The 15,650-nt window shown below is 37.9% G+C and overlaps 1 protein-coding gene across 1 annotated transcript in view; it reads left to right on the top strand.

Annotated features, from left to right (window-relative positions):
- Nucleotides 1–11,968: 11,968 nt before the first annotated feature.
- NT5DC1 (5'-nucleotidase domain containing 1) overlaps nucleotides 11,969–15,650 on the top strand; it is a 152,193-nt gene continuing 148,511 nt past the window's right edge. The window contains exons 1-3 of the mRNA XM_048065484.2: nucleotides 11,969–12,161; nucleotides 13,719–13,810; nucleotides 15,514–15,585. Coding sequence (XP_047921441.2) covers nucleotides 12,069–12,161; nucleotides 13,719–13,810; nucleotides 15,514–15,585 — 257 coding nt within the window. The 5' untranslated portion in view covers nucleotides 11,969–12,068. The remainder of the gene's footprint in view (nucleotides 12,162–13,718; nucleotides 13,811–15,513; nucleotides 15,586–15,650) is intronic.

Raw genomic sequence — 15,650 nt, 5'->3', positions numbered from 1 at the left:
CTGATTTCTGTTGCTTTAAAATAATAATAATAATAATAATAATAATAATAATAATAATAATAATAAATAAACACACAAACCAAAACCACTTTTTTTCACTATGTCTCTCGGCCTGTCCTTTTAATGATGAGACCAGTGGCACAGGCAGAAGTTGAGTGATGCAGTGGGGACTGCTGGATGACTGAAAGAAGTCTCCACTGAAAGCTTATCAGGTGCATCTCCATTGAAGAGGGATGGGGAACTGCTTTCTCACTCCTCTTCCATAATGGTGCAAAGGAAACTGAATAAAGAAGAAAGGACCATACATAATAAGTGATCACTAAACCTAATAATCTGTAGTGAACTCTTTGGGCCTGATGGAAAAAAAAGAAAAAAAAAGCATATTAGTTTTGCAAATTATGAAAATTGTATTTAGTTATGAAGTATGACAGGAGATGATTTTTCCCCACAGCAAGTATTAATCACTACCCAGATCAATAAGAACACAGATATCCAAGAGATATTTACTTTCCTTAAGTCTGATGGACAATAACCAAAGATAGGAAAGGCGTGTGTTGAAAAAGAAACTATCTTCATTAGTCTTGTTTCAAGAATTACCTACATTTAGAGAAGCCAGGAAATAACAGAAAAGATGTATTAAATCATCTCTGTTTCTTCAGTTAGCACATTTGACAGATTTTCCTGTAATGTTTCATGGTTCTGACAACATGGGCATTAATCTGACAAAGATTTGCACACACATTTATTGGGCAGAACAGTTTCGTCATTACAATGGAGATACCTACATGTACAGAAACAATCTCATGCACTGCTCTTTTCACGATTAATACAGTCAAGTACTGGATACACACACATTAGAAATCACATTGTGTTCACCAAGATCACTTATATAAATATATATAACCATGGAAGAATGGGGCTTAAACCTACAAACATTTGTGTGTATATATATGTATATATCTTATCTCAATCACTAGCATTAAATTAACCTTCTCTCCCAATTTATGGCCCTTTACAAGACCAAGAAGACTTTTGCTGAAAGAGATCACTAACTGTAAATCAGATTACTTTCTTCCCAACCAACTCTTCAGGATCGGTTCTATTTATGAAATGGGTAGTCTCTTATAAATCGCCACGGGATTCATTAATCAGAATCAAACCCCTGGAAAGAGAGAGTGAGAGAGAGAATAATGGGGCTTCTGAGAATTGCTGACCCAGCCTCAGAGCTGTGTGGGGCAGGGCTATGCTTCACTACCTACATATGGGCTGAGCTTTGGTGGCCACACTGGAGCGCTGGCTGTGCAAATGTCTTTGTTCGCACCCTCACGATTTTACTGAGGATTCTCTGCATTTCTGAAAATAAAGCAATACTTTTCATGCTTTAGAGACTATATATCACAGGTGAGAAAAAAATGTATATATAATAAAAATGTTCTTGCTGGTTTTACTGAAAAAAGTAAAATCTGAAAAATCCCATAATCCTAATTTTCATGGTCACAGTTTAGAACAAGAGGATAATCATGTATATTCAGCAGCTTTTCAATATAAACTATTGCCTAAGTCCTTTGCACTGGTATTACATATAGTTTAACAGAATAATCTTTGCAGCACCTATTTCTGGGTATAATTTATTTCTTTTGCTTTGCATACCACTATATTTTCTTTTTTGCAAAAGAAGGCCAAACAGATCTGTATTGCTTACTGGTTCTCTGTATATTTACTTAATTTATTTTGAAAGCTGACTGTCAAGACAAAAATTGTCTAAATAAATAAGCTACTGGCTGTAAAGTGACTGTGAAAGACTTAATGAGATATGTTGATGAATTTTATTAGCAGAAATGCTTTGAGAAGGACACAAGAGTCTCACCTCATTCTTATAACCAACAATAACTACAGAGAAAGATGAATATATTATGACCAGAGATGGAACATTTACATTTTGGATACCAAAATTTAGAATTCTGGTCCCCATATTAATATAAAAAATAATTAATATTACAAGTAGTTTCTTGAAATATGCAACACCTTAAAACAAAGATGGATCGTTTACAATCTGTGTATGAAAGGATCACGTAAATTTCAATCAAGCAGTACATTTCCCCATCAACCTATGTAACTCCCTATTAATGTTAAAGAAGATTTCCTTGTTCTCTAAAGAAAAAAGTCCACACTAATGCTGTAAGTTTGAGGATGACAGATATCTGGAGTTACTTTTTTATATTCTGTAAGTTGCTTACAAAGCCCCATGTAAGTGAGACTCTCGCAAGGAATCTCACCCTTGCATAAAAGATTCATTTGCAGTCCTCCAAATCCATTAAATCAAATTCTAATTAACTTAAGTCAATACTCTTTAGGCCTTGTTTATTCTACATAACAGTCATGATTAAACACTGTAGTGAAACATATTTCTCTTAGTCGCCTGAATGGACAGAAAAATAATGTGCTAATATGATGTGTTTTAGTAAGCCTAGTGCAAACCTAACCTGAACCACATTAATGGAAGTGCTCTTGGAACAAGGTACTGCTCTGCATGGATTAAGGTATCAGACAGTTGTATTAAATAAGTACAGGTCGGACTTGAATCCATCACATTTCCAAAGTCTCGTTTTGATAGAATTTTTATTTGTATTCCATGGTTTCAAAAACTATTTTGTATAAGTTTTCATTACAGATATTTCTATGTTTATTGAATTGTATGTGCTCTGTAAGGAACTATTGGTAGAATACATATTACCTTGCAGATTTAGAAAAAAATAACCCTCCTGAAACTCATAAATATGCAGCTCCATATTTTAGAGACAGGCAGTGAACATCACTGAGTACCAGGCTTTGGTACCGATGATACATGATGTTTAACACAATTCCCCTATGCCATGCAGAGAAGAATTACAGTCAGAATTGTACTCTCTCCTGTGGAAAATGAATATTCCAAGGCAATATCAACCAACAGTTTTGTTAAGAAATATGAATAGATTCAAATAAGAAATTGAAAAAGAGAGTGTTTTGTCCTATTAATAATACAAGATCATAACAGGAACACATATTTCTTTCTGAAATTGTTTCAAATTCTGTAAACAGAAAAAACTCCACATGGAAAACCAAAGAATTAAGATATAAAATGCAAAAGTCATAATTAAATAATGTATGAAACTGTTCATAACATCACTTTCTACATGGTATAATCTTTTTCTAGTCATTAATTATGCTGTTACATTAATATGTATTAATCTCAATATTTATCATAATGCCATAATGTATGTCTCTTAGAAAAACTTTCTAATGCATGATGATAAAGCAAGTTGAATTTTCCAGCAAAGTGAAATATTAAAATAACATGAACTTTAAAGAAATCAGATGAATAGCTAATGCATACTGCTCTGAATCTATGCTTGGGAAAGAATTTAAATTATTAAATATTTTAAAGTAGTGCTGTTTTGTGTGTGGTTTTTTTTTTTTTAAAGCAACAAATAGAAATGAAGCACAGTGATTTTTTATTACAGCTGTCTTTTTAGCAACATTCCTTTCCATTTACCACCACTTGGTAGCTTTTTCATAATCCTTTTAATCGGCACGTCCATTTTGTTTCTGTAATTTGCAAATTGCCGTTCTTTTCAATGAAAATAAATCACGTGTGTAATCTTACTCTTGACAAAATTGTTTACTTTTATTGATTAATCATGTTCCTGGTTTTGTATATTATCTCAAACCATAGATCTACAAAGATATAGAGTTATATTTGAGTCTGTATTTTTGAACCTTAAATCTTTTGCATTTCTAATGAGAAAACTGGCTATTTGTTTTCATAAGACTGATCTGGTAATCCATCTCTACTCCAGAAACCATTAAAAGTACATTTTCAAGTGCTTTGGTGATGAGGGTTGCTTATTTATTAGTCGAATTGCGGCCTAAAACAGGCTACATCTGACAACAAATGAACACAGAGCAATAAGACTCTGTCAAAGAGTGACAAAATAGAGACTTTCTCTATTTGTTCAATCAGATTTCACTCTGTTTAAACGTAAAGCGAGTGTTGCCATTATCTTAAATGGGACCAGACCTGAGCCATTATTTTTCATTTTATTCTACATTATTTTAAATGATATACAGTCTACAGTGTTAAAAATTTAAGTTAATTTGGTTTCTTTGAAGCAGCCTTTCTGAATAAATCCACATTGTAGCTTTCGAAGGCATGAAAAATACAATACTTTCCAAATCTGTCTCTGGGTGGGAAAAAATATGTTAAGTGAATGACAAAGAATTATCAGTGAATATGTCTTTACCATTCTTTAAAGTAAATGTATTCCAAAACTGATCCTGTTATGGACAGTTTTTAAATAAAGAAGCGTATATATTTATGGTAATTTTATCATGAGTTTAGATCATTTCTGACATAACTCTATCAATGTCTGTATGCTATGCCACAGATGACTTATGAGCATGACTTACCATCTTCATCTTTAGATATTGGAACTGCATCAAGAGAAACAGAGAAGTCCAAAGACGGATGGATGGAAAGGAATAGTGTATCAAAGTACTGCACACATCATTTCACCTGTGAATGAGAACGTGTTTTTTTTTTTTCCAAAAATAAAATCAGCAGCCTCTCCTGACCTCTGCAAGTGAGAAAGGCAGTGCCTTATATTCAGCTAAAAATTACCATTAGAATATATTCTTATACCACATAAAGGAACACAACTCCTACATTACTTTAAATGACTGAAATATTAAATGTAAACATAAAAGTAAAATACTAGCTATTAATTTTTCTTTTATTATTCCTGCTAGATAAACTGCACTTATCCTTCCACACTACTGTAGATCGTGCATACACTGGGATTTTATACAGCTAAAATCTCTCTCCAGGAAAAGGGCTGAGTCTATAAGAAGTTCCTATGGTTTTCCAGAATGAACCCTGTGCACCATCCATCCACCTTCCACACTAGATCAGAGTACCTCAGAAACCTCAGGATGTGCACCTATATCTTTTTATATAAAAAGTAAAGGGCAAGCAGAAAAGAAGTTTATAATCCTGTTTTGTTTTTGTTTTGTTTTGTTTTTTTACTTCAAATCGATGTTGGGAGGCAGCAGCCAGGGCATTTGTTAGACTCAGAAAACAATCCTAAACACCATAGTCATTGGCCAAAGGCACAATTGATTTGAAAGTGGTTATCTTAACTATCCATTTTAAGAAGCAGAGGTACGAACTGAAGGTCCATGAATGACAACATTTAGGAGATCCATTTCTGCATTTGATCCAGTATAAGAAACCTTAAAGTTGATTTCATTTTCTTGGTGTGTTTTGTTGTTGTTGTTGTTTCATATTCTGAAGTCAGTGACAATATTCTCATTGGTTAAAGTTCATCTTTCACTCTTACTTCATGTATCATCATTTTTTGTAACAGGTTTTGACTTATGTTTAGAATAGTCTTTTAGTAAAAGTAAAGATATAGTATGTGAAGTTATTTCTCTACTATGTTTGGGCCTCAAAGGCCTCAGTCTGGTCTCAGTTTTCTGTTTGCTCAAAATATAAAGTTTTGCAAATATAATGATACAATTTGAAAAAAAAAATCTTACCTCTTTCCTTTTGTTTCTGCATTCTTCTCTCCCTCTCTCCTTATATCTTCTTTATATATTTTCCTACCTTTTCTCTCTCTGCAGTATTCTGTCTTTGACAGGTGTGTAGTAAGATGCTGTACAAAAGACATTACCCAGCATGGAAGACATTGTTTCTGTAAGCTTAAGGAAAGGGAATAGGAAGTAAGCATCCCTAGTGATGCTCACTTTTAGCACTTGCGTTACAGGTGTTTGTTGCTGTAGACAAAACAATTTACCTTCTGGGATAAAACTTCCCGAATTCGTATTTGTCTCTCTTTGTTTGCAGAGCTTTAAACATTATCAGAATTCCCCCTCTCTTTGAGAATAGCATGAGGCTCAACACAACGTAGGTAAATCTGAACATAATTTTTTCCTCATTTCCTGTGAGATGACACAGACTTACATAAAATCAGACTAAAAATAATTTAAAAGTCACATCAACATAATGGAATCTTTTTGAGACTTAGTGTATACTTAGTTTTAAAATATACTCTTCTAGATCCTTTACTTAGCCTTCTTATCAACATCCAACATACCTTTTTATCCTTTTATCAGATCATTACTAGACACCCTCTAGAGGCAGAAGCAGAACAGTAAATATCAAATTCAATTTATATTCAAAAAAAAGCTCTTACATTTGAGATTTATAAGCATTACTATCAGCATTTTGTTATTACAGCTCCAAGGAACATCACTCTCAGTGTCCAGTATGAACATCACTCTCAGTGTCCAGTAATGAACACATGCAGAAGAAAATCTTTCTTAAAAAGATCAACCGCTCCTTAATAAAGATAACTTATTAATAAAAATAAAAAAGAAGGAAAAAAAGACCTTCCTACTCATCACAGTGATAGGTTAGAGTTTAATCTTGAAAAGCTTAATGTGATGATGGTTGCAATGAATTAACTAACTTGTGTATTATTTTACACAGACTGCTCTGTTAAATTACTGTGGGTTCCTTACTACAACTCTAGTAAGTACTAAACTGGAGAAATGTGTTTAGTTTTTCATTTTGTGTTCCAGAGGAGAAAAAAAAAAAAAAAACGGACCAATTTGACAATGAATAAATATCATCCACTTTGAGAATGAAAGATACAAAACCCCTCGGCCTTTAAAGGCCTCAAAGAACTAGACAAAAAGAGATTGTAGGAAAACATATACTAACAGTCTTTAGGTAGAGGAAAGGTTGGTGTACAATTATATGGTTCTCATATCTGTTAGGAATAGGACAAGATGTAACAAAAAAGGTGCAATAGAGCAAGAGAGACTTAATTTTTACACCGATGGAATGGGGAAGAAAACATAGTGTTCTGTGTGTAAGGAGTGTTAAAGGCTGGAAGAAATTGCCTCAGTGGCTCTTTGCTCCTTTTTAAGAAGTTAGACAATTGACTATTAGGGATGTTTGTAGTTTGATTGATCCTGCACCAAGGCAAGAAGATGACTGTTTTTAGGTCTTTCCTAGTTCTATTATCTTTAAATCTGTAATTTACAGTTGTGGCATCTCCCACTGGCTGTTCAATCGCTCTGTCCTTTGATGCAGGCTGTGAAATGCATCAGATTTTTCTTTTATGCAATCAGTAGCAAAAATATCAGGCTTGAACCACATGTCTGCAACATACTAGAACAATTTAAAAATACTCAGGATGTCTGAACTAGATTTTGTCCAATTTCACTCATGAAGAAAATGAAGCCATAAGAGATTAAGCCATCTGCACATGACTACACCATGAATGAAAGGGAAATGAGCACAGAGAACTTAGAAGTTCTACTCTGAATTTTATGCTTAAAACTGCAAAAAAATAAAAGAATGGTATGTTGCAACAAAACATAGAAGAAATAGGACAATGTCCCACATAGCAGCTGCATAGTCATGTTGCCGTAAAGTACATACTTTGGAAGCATAGTTGCTAAAAACTGTATATTTTCAGTACAATTTCTTTTGACTAAATGTAGCATCCATCCAGCTCAAAAAGAAAAATCTTTCTAAGTATCTCTGGACAACTACTCAGAGTTTTCAAGAATATAGTCACTAAGAGTATTGCAATCAGTCTTGGCTATTAATCACCCTGACAAAATTATTGATTTTCATTTCCTTCTTTCATGTTGCGTGGGAACCGTCTAAGTTAGATTACAAGATCTGAGAGGGGGCATAAGGACAATAAGCAGGCTTTTGAAGATCCCCAATGTACACAGAAAGATTCTGAGCACCTGGTGGATTACTGTCTGTTTAACCTTTTAATAAACCCATGGTTTTAGTTTTAGGAATCTTGTTTCTTTAGAAGCACCAGTCTCACTTCCAGTAAGACAAAGAATGTAACCAGTGTAGTACTGAGATGCCGGATGTAATCAGATGTCCCACCTGAAGCAGGATGCTAGAGAATGTATGTACTCGATTCCACTGAAAAAGTTAAAGTGCCCATATTTTGTGCAATATAAAAAGACTACTAAGCAATCCAATAAACAGTAAAGCTTCTGAAAACACTAGAATTCAATCAAATCTCAAGCCCTGATCAGTAGTCAAGTATATTCCCCAGGCTTCTCTGTCTGGCACCCCAGGTGTCACAAAGGCCTTGGAAATAAGGTAGCCTTTTGCTAAGCATTTAAAGGTCTGCTAAAGAAATACAAATAATTAGTGACTGCTTTTCAAAACAAATGCATTCTTGACAGTTTTCTTTTTCTTAGACAACCAGGACATCCTTGAAATGAATTAGTGTTGTTAGATCTATGTCTATTAACACATCACTCTAAAAAACAGTCAGAGGCCTGCTTCTAGACTATTCCTCCAATGGAATCCTCTTTGACTTACTCTACTCCAAAAGTATTATCTTGCAGCCACAATTATGGAATATTTTTCACTTTCGTGTAAGAATATGTTACTTGTCTAAAATAAAAGTGCCTCATTTGTTCAAATTGTTGTTTACTTTTGCGTATCACTGTTGTGAACCCTTCCATAGTATGAGAGGTCCTTTGCTTTTTTTAATTAAACTTTTATAACCCTTACATAAACAGGCAATTGGCTGCATATACTTATGGGGAAAAAAGAAACAAACAACTGACAAACTCAGCTTACACAGCTCTGGGAAAGTAAAACCTAAGTTTGAGGAAAGTAAAGGAGACCCATGTGACGATCATTAAAAATTAATGGCAGGGACGTCCCATTGCATTGTACTGCTGCCCCCTTACGGACAAAAAAAAATGAAATGTCGGAGTCTGCTCACAGGCCTAAAATTGTGTGAGGTGAGCTTTAATTTTAGGAATTTTGGCATGGTTCTCATGCCTTTATGTATGCCACTGGAGTCGGCCTGGTTCGTTTCACGCTCTGGGGCATGTTATGCCCCTGCCCTCTGAAACTACAAAATGGTGGGAGCCCCATCTGTGCTGAAAGCAGGAAGAGGCACGATGAAAGCCAAAATGCCCTCTGCACATTCAAAAGTACCAGGTACATCAGGTCACATCTCACACATGTCCCTGCCTGTCACCACTGGTGAGGGCCCACCAGCCCCAGCCTGGGCTGCACTCAGCTGCAGGCCAACCAGCTACGTCTCCTTGAGTGGGACAGGATGGGATGTTCCACTGTTTGGCTTGGATCTGTGTCTTTTCCCAATGGATCATTAGCACATATTTAGAATATAAAAGTAATTACTGTAATAAAATAAATTAACCATGGAGAAACCTGAAGTATGGGTTAGGACCTAGTAGCCCTAAAGCTCAGCCTTGCTTATGTGGACATCCCATGGTACCATCAAACTTCAGAGATGAAAAAGTAATCTGAAAAGATACTGTTAACAGATTAAGATAGTTCAATTATTTGGGGGGATTTAATTAAAGGCAGCTCCATTCTGGTTCTGAGAAAGGTGCTGATGTGCTCTGTCAAGACATTTAATAGATTCATCTGAAAGGAAGAAATTGTGAGACAAAGCAAATCTTTTCAGGAAACAGAAAAAGAAATAAACCTTGGGGGTTGTGAGCTAAAAGTAAACTGTGCTGGGAGATTCCTGTTATCAGGTTGGTGCTGTGAATGCTGAAGATGAAAGTGATATTTTTTCATTTGTCCTTTTCTTTTCCCAGAAATGAAAACCAATTCTCTTCACCAACATCTTCTATATTTTCTGTTGTCATCATTCTAATTTAATCTTCAGCTTCAAGTATCTGAAATTTAACATGCTGAATTGTTCCATTTGTGAGTTCTGTTCCTCACAGTAAGACACTTAAGATTAAATTTGATTAGTGCTTTTGTGTTGTAAATTCCAATATACTTTCTCATTACTAATATAATTGTGCAGTACTCACAAAATCTGGATGTTTGTGATTGCTTTTAGTTGATAATGAGTACAGCGATCAATGAATATATGATTTTCATTACCTATCCAATTGTTTCAATACTACTGTGTGTTAAGAGTGTTTGGAGGTAAATTTTCATATAAAACGTTTTATAGGCATGGCAAGCTACATTATAAATTTAGAAAGCTATGATCTAAACAAAATTTTGTAAGCTGCATGAGGCTTTTTTTTTTTTTTTAATCCTTCTGGAATAGGAGAATTCCCATAGTGGATTGTATTATTATAATAATACTGCTTCATTTTGATGGCTGTGATCACTGTTGTGTGCAAAATACTGGATGAACCTCTCTTTCCATATGCTCAGGTTTCACACCTTCATACCTGTTAATTTAGGGAATTAATACATACATGTAAATGCATACGCATGTATGTATTAGAGTATATATGTATATATATTAAACATAAATAAGTATGTATCATTATGTATATATACTGAATTATATATATATAATATACGGAGTATTTGTAATATATGGAGTATATATATACACATACACATCACCACTAGAAAGTATATTAATGTTTGTGAAAGACTCTGAGTTCCTTTGAAAGAGGCTGTTATACTGAGGTCTGAGGTAAAATTATGCAATCCTTGTCTTTCTTCTCTGCCTCTCAAAATGTTCATCTTGCCCAACTATTATCATTAGTGAATTTTATTTCTAATTTCCATTTTCCTGTCTAGTCTATTTCCTACCTGAGCATAGGAAACTGAATTTTGATATATAGATACATTGTATCTCACTCAACTATTTGAATGTATTTGCAAAAGCCTTTTGCTTTGGAATAATAATAATAAATAATAATAATAATAATAATAATAATATCATTGAGCTGTCCTGCCAAATATATATATATATGTATCATAATTTGATATAATCAAAACATAATATTGGACTTCTATTTTCAAATCTCTGCACTCTTGCTATGGTTATGCACCCCATCCTACCCAACCTGCAAAGGAAATGTTTCATTAAAATTTCTCTCACTTCAAATAGTTTTTAAATTCTACTTGTAGCCATACAGAAAATAAAAAATAAAAAAATAAAAATTGAGATTTTCTTGCAGTAGACTGAACTAGAATTTTTCCTCTTTTGTGACTCAAAACAGCATTTTGATGACATCGTTGGTCTAAAGAGAGAAAAGAATTATAGACAGGAATGAGGATCTGTGAACAAAATTCAAGCCCAGCTATTTAAGCATCCGGAGCCTTGGCCTCATGTAGGCAGTATATCCAAGTTCAGCCACAGAGAACAGAATTAAGTTTATGCCACTTTCACCTGTTTATTTTCTCCAAACGTGGGATTTCCTTACAGAGAGCACCTTCTATACAAAATTGCAATAGTCGTATTTGTTGGGAAGGTCATAACACCATTTTGACTGTTACCTGGAGGTAGACTACATTGTTATAGTGTTTTTGTTTGTTTCTTTTTGATTGCCAAAGTTGCCAAGAAATACGATGGTAACAATTCACAAGTTTGTTGTTTTGTTTTGTTTTGTTTCTCCTCAGAGCTGAGTGTTTACTGGCTAGTGTTGCTTATACCCTGCCGGGATGCCGGTGAAGAAGCAGTCTGCCTGTTTGCCTTCTAGCAGTGCCCTTAGGGCCCGGCGCTGCCTGGCCGCAGACCAATGTGCCCTAACTCCTGCTGTAGCACCCTGCTGCTCACCAGCTCTCAGCCGAGCCCCCTCTAACAGACTTGTGCTGGCAGTCCTGACCAGCTGTAGCTACCACCGGCCCCACCAGGAGCTCCCATGTTTATTTCCAACCCTCGGAGTCTCGGCGGGAAACGCATTTTTAAAACCCGGGCGCCCAAACACGCCTCCGGGACAAGGGCCCCGCCTCCGCCTTTCCGCACCCGTCCCTGCTGTCGGGGGTTGCCGGGGGGGGGCGACCGCCCCGAGGCCAAGCCCCATCCAGGTGAAAGTGGCCGGGCCGAGCCGCACCGAGCCGGGCCGAGCCGGGCTGGGCTGAACCGAGCCGGGCTGAGCCGAGCCGAGCCGGGGCGGGGCGGGGCGGGGATGGGGCGGGGATGGGGCGGGGTGCTGCGGCCGCACCGCCCCGCGCCGCAGGAAGCAACGCCCGTGCCCCTTCTTCCTCCTCCTCCTCCTCCCGCGGCGGTGGCGGCGGCTCGGCGATGCAGCAGCACTTCTCCCTGGCCGACTGCGAGGTGGTGGGCTTCGACCTGGACCACACGCTCTGCCGCTACCACCTCCCCCAGAGCGAGCGGGTGAGTGCGGCTCGGCTCGGCGCGGCTCGGCCCGGCCTGGGAGCCCGAGCGAAAAGGCGAGTGGCGGCGCGCGGGGCCGGGGGAGCCCCGCTGCGGGCAGGGGGAGCCCCGCAGTGCCGGTGGAGGTGTTCCCGGGGAGAGCTGGAGGGAGAACGGGCAGGGAAGCGCCGGGCTGGCTGGCTGGCCGGCTGGCCGCCTCCTCCGCAGGCCTGTGCCTGAGGGAGGAGGACACAGCCGTGTCTTGTGCCATGGAAGCGGTGCCTCTTAAGAGCCCTCCTGCCCACCGCGGTGCTGACTTGAGGCTATAGTCCCCCGGCTGAGTCCAGAGATGCCGCAGAGTCAGCGGCGCTCGGCACTTCGGACAGGCGACCTTGGCAAACTTTCTCCTGCTTACAACAAAAGGGCGAGCCTGGGGACGCTCAGCATCCCTGCCTGAGCACCGTTAACCCGCGCAGAGCGGGCCCCATCTGGCCTTGGAGGGTTCCTCCACTGAGGCCTCCTCCTCCGTTGACGTCTCTGTTGATTTTGCCACCCAGCTGTCCCGGCTCAGGGGTTTTCATGGTGTCCTTCTGCTCAAGCCCGTTTCATTTGCCTCCCTTCACCTGCCGTACGTTTTGCCCCGCACAGGACTAAACTTGCACATTAGTGGCAGGATCCATCAGAGCATGATAGAGAAGCAAATGCTGATGAGGTGCTGCGTTTTCTAAATAGCTGGGGTTTGGTGCATCTTGATTTGAAAAACCGCTTCACTTCCTAGGGCGGTTTGACCTCCCATGGAGAGGCATCTTTCCTGACAAAAAGCACCCATTCATTTTAGTTCACTCTTCATCTTCTCACAACACAGAGACGCTGCCTGACGCATGCACGCTGCATGCTTCCTTATCGAAGAGAAACAAAAACTTAAAAATTCTGGCAGGCACAGCTGAAGATGCAGTTAGTTCTTAGTCTTTCTGTGCCAGTCTTTGTGTTGGTCTTTCTCTGGCATTATTCATACTCATTCCAAGAGCAGCTTTTGTAATTGAGTTGTATTAAATGGCTGAATGTTGTGTTAGGCTTTAACAGTGTTCTTTCCAAACTTAAAAATAATTTACTTTGTATTTACAGTTTCCTTCAGGATATGTTCCATCAGGCATGTTTAAAATGCCCACTCTCTGTAGTTGTTTATAGGTTCAGAAGCCACTTGTTGAGTCATGAATGGTGACATTTAAAAAATAAAAAAGGTTGGGGAGGGGGAAGTAGTGACTAGCCTTAGGTGCTTACTCTCTTGATTTCCCAACAGTCTTGAAGCACTGGGGAAGTAAGGTAGGAATACCTCACACTTGGCTATGCTAAAAAAAAAAAAAAAAAAATTGCACCAAAACTACTGTGTGAGCATCTTGAGCTGTTTGCCTGCCAGCCAGATATAACCTTGGGCACTGATATGGCAGTGGGGCAGGGCCCCTAGGTCACTGATTTGCCTTTGCTTAGGAGGCACTGAAACTCAGGTCTTTCTGCTTTCTAGGGAACAGTATCTTTGGTCTCAATAAAAATAATTAATGCCTTTTTTTTCATCTTTAGCTAATATATGATAGTTTTGCCCAGTATCTGGTAACGGAGAAGGGTTACGATAAAGGCTTGCTCACTCTAACTCCAGAAAGCTTAGACTTCTGGTAAGTATGTTGAACATAACAGAATCTGCATTCGTAACTTCCTTTATGCTATAACTTTTACAAAGCTTGGAAACAGCTTCTCTAATTATAACAACTGTCTAATAATCAAGCCCAATAGGTAATTCCAAAATTACAGTTTTAAATGCTTGTTGGAGCAACTGTTTCCCATGAGATACTTCTAACGTAAAGAGACAACTGAGTATCTAAGCTTGCTTTGTTCTTCTAGCTGTCTCCACGCAAGCTTTGTGGTCAGACTGACTTATTTTGTATACCCCCTTTGTTTTCTACCTGCAATTCAATGGGTAAATCCAGTGACCATCAGAATTTATTCATATCTTCTTTTCCTCTTGATGGATGCTGTTTTTGTTTGTGTAAGGCAGAATAGTCCCAACAGTCTTTGAGAAAATGAGGGAAAGTGACATGCTGGGAAGAAACACTGTAGGAGTGGCACTGTAGGCACGAAGCTGTAATGTTAAAGATTGAAATGCACTTTCCTGGTCTGAGTTCCGTGACCTCTGAGTAGGAACATTTATCTCCAGTATTTCAACTCTTACAGGTTGTTATCCACAGCAAGGGTGTGGGGATTTGAAGGCCAGGTTATTTCATGTTTTTTTGTTTGTTTATTTTTCCCCTTAGGAGAAGCACAGGTGTTTTTTAATTGTTCTTACATTTCAGTATGTTATTGGACAGTTTCCAAACAGGTCTGATTTCAACTTTCAAGTGATAAGGAGGGTATCTGTATTTCTCATATTTTGAGGGCTCTGAAGCATGAAGATACCTGTATCTCAGCCTTAGTCCCTTATTGGAGCTGGGGATCTGTTAGTGTGGACCTGCAAGCCCATGGTATTGGTTGCAGCATGTTGGTGCTACTCACACAGGTGTAATCTGTGAAAGGCTGCAGACTGCTTGCTTTGTTCACGGCATCTCTTTTGTGTGCCTTGTAACACAGAATGAAGACGGAATTACTTTTCCATTCTTTTTTTTCTCTTTTTTTTTTATTCATTATTACACTAGGTAATGAACTCTGATCTCATCTTCCAAACAATCTAAGCTAACATAAATTCATTTTTTTCTGTAAGGTACTAGGAGAGTTAGGAATTCTTGTGGTACAGCTCTCCTACAGTGTGTACCCTTTACCCTGTAGTGAGTGCTGGCTAGCATGGCAATGCCTCTGCTCCACATGCTCCTTGGATATTCAGTTGCCTCATTGAGAATGATCTACCCCCCTCTCCCTTAATATTAGTGTTACCCACCTGGTAATAGTAAGCAGAGGAATTGCAACCAAAAAGAAAATAAATAAATAAATAAATATATATATATATATACGCACACAGATATAGACGCATATCTTCAATAGGAGAAGTGACTTAAATGTCACATTTCTTAGTTGTATATGTTTGGACCTTAACCCTCCAGCTGTATCTATACGAATAGTCACGCTAAAGTCGTGGAACAATGGAATTGGATTTATTTAGTAGGAATTTGCTATGTAAGTGAAATCCATCCCTCACTGTAACGATATGTATTTGCATATATAGATCATTGTTTAAACATGTAAGTATTTGAAGGGTTCTGATTTTTGCTGCTTTTAAGTACCATTATTGTATGGCTTCTATATCAGAATAGTGAAATGCAATTACAGAGGGACATTCCTCTGAAAACATTAATTGCTTGTTTCTTCCTTAAAATACAATTATTTTTAGTTGTAAAGGCTTGGTTTTGGACCTTGAAGATGGAAACTTCCTGAAACTTGCAGAAGATGGAACGGTTTTGAGGTAGTACTGACTCATTTTTATCGATAAACAAACACTAACATTTTATCCTCTTCTTGAAAGCCATC

This window comes from Anser cygnoides, chromosome 3 (genome assembly GCF_040182565.1).
Source record: "Anser cygnoides isolate HZ-2024a breed goose chromosome 3, Taihu_goose_T2T_genome, whole genome shotgun sequence".
Lineage (NCBI taxonomy): Eukaryota > Metazoa > Chordata > Aves > Anseriformes > Anatidae > Anser > Anser cygnoides.
Note: the sequence above shows the minus strand (reverse complement) of the source record. Positions and strands in the feature narration are given on the sequence as shown.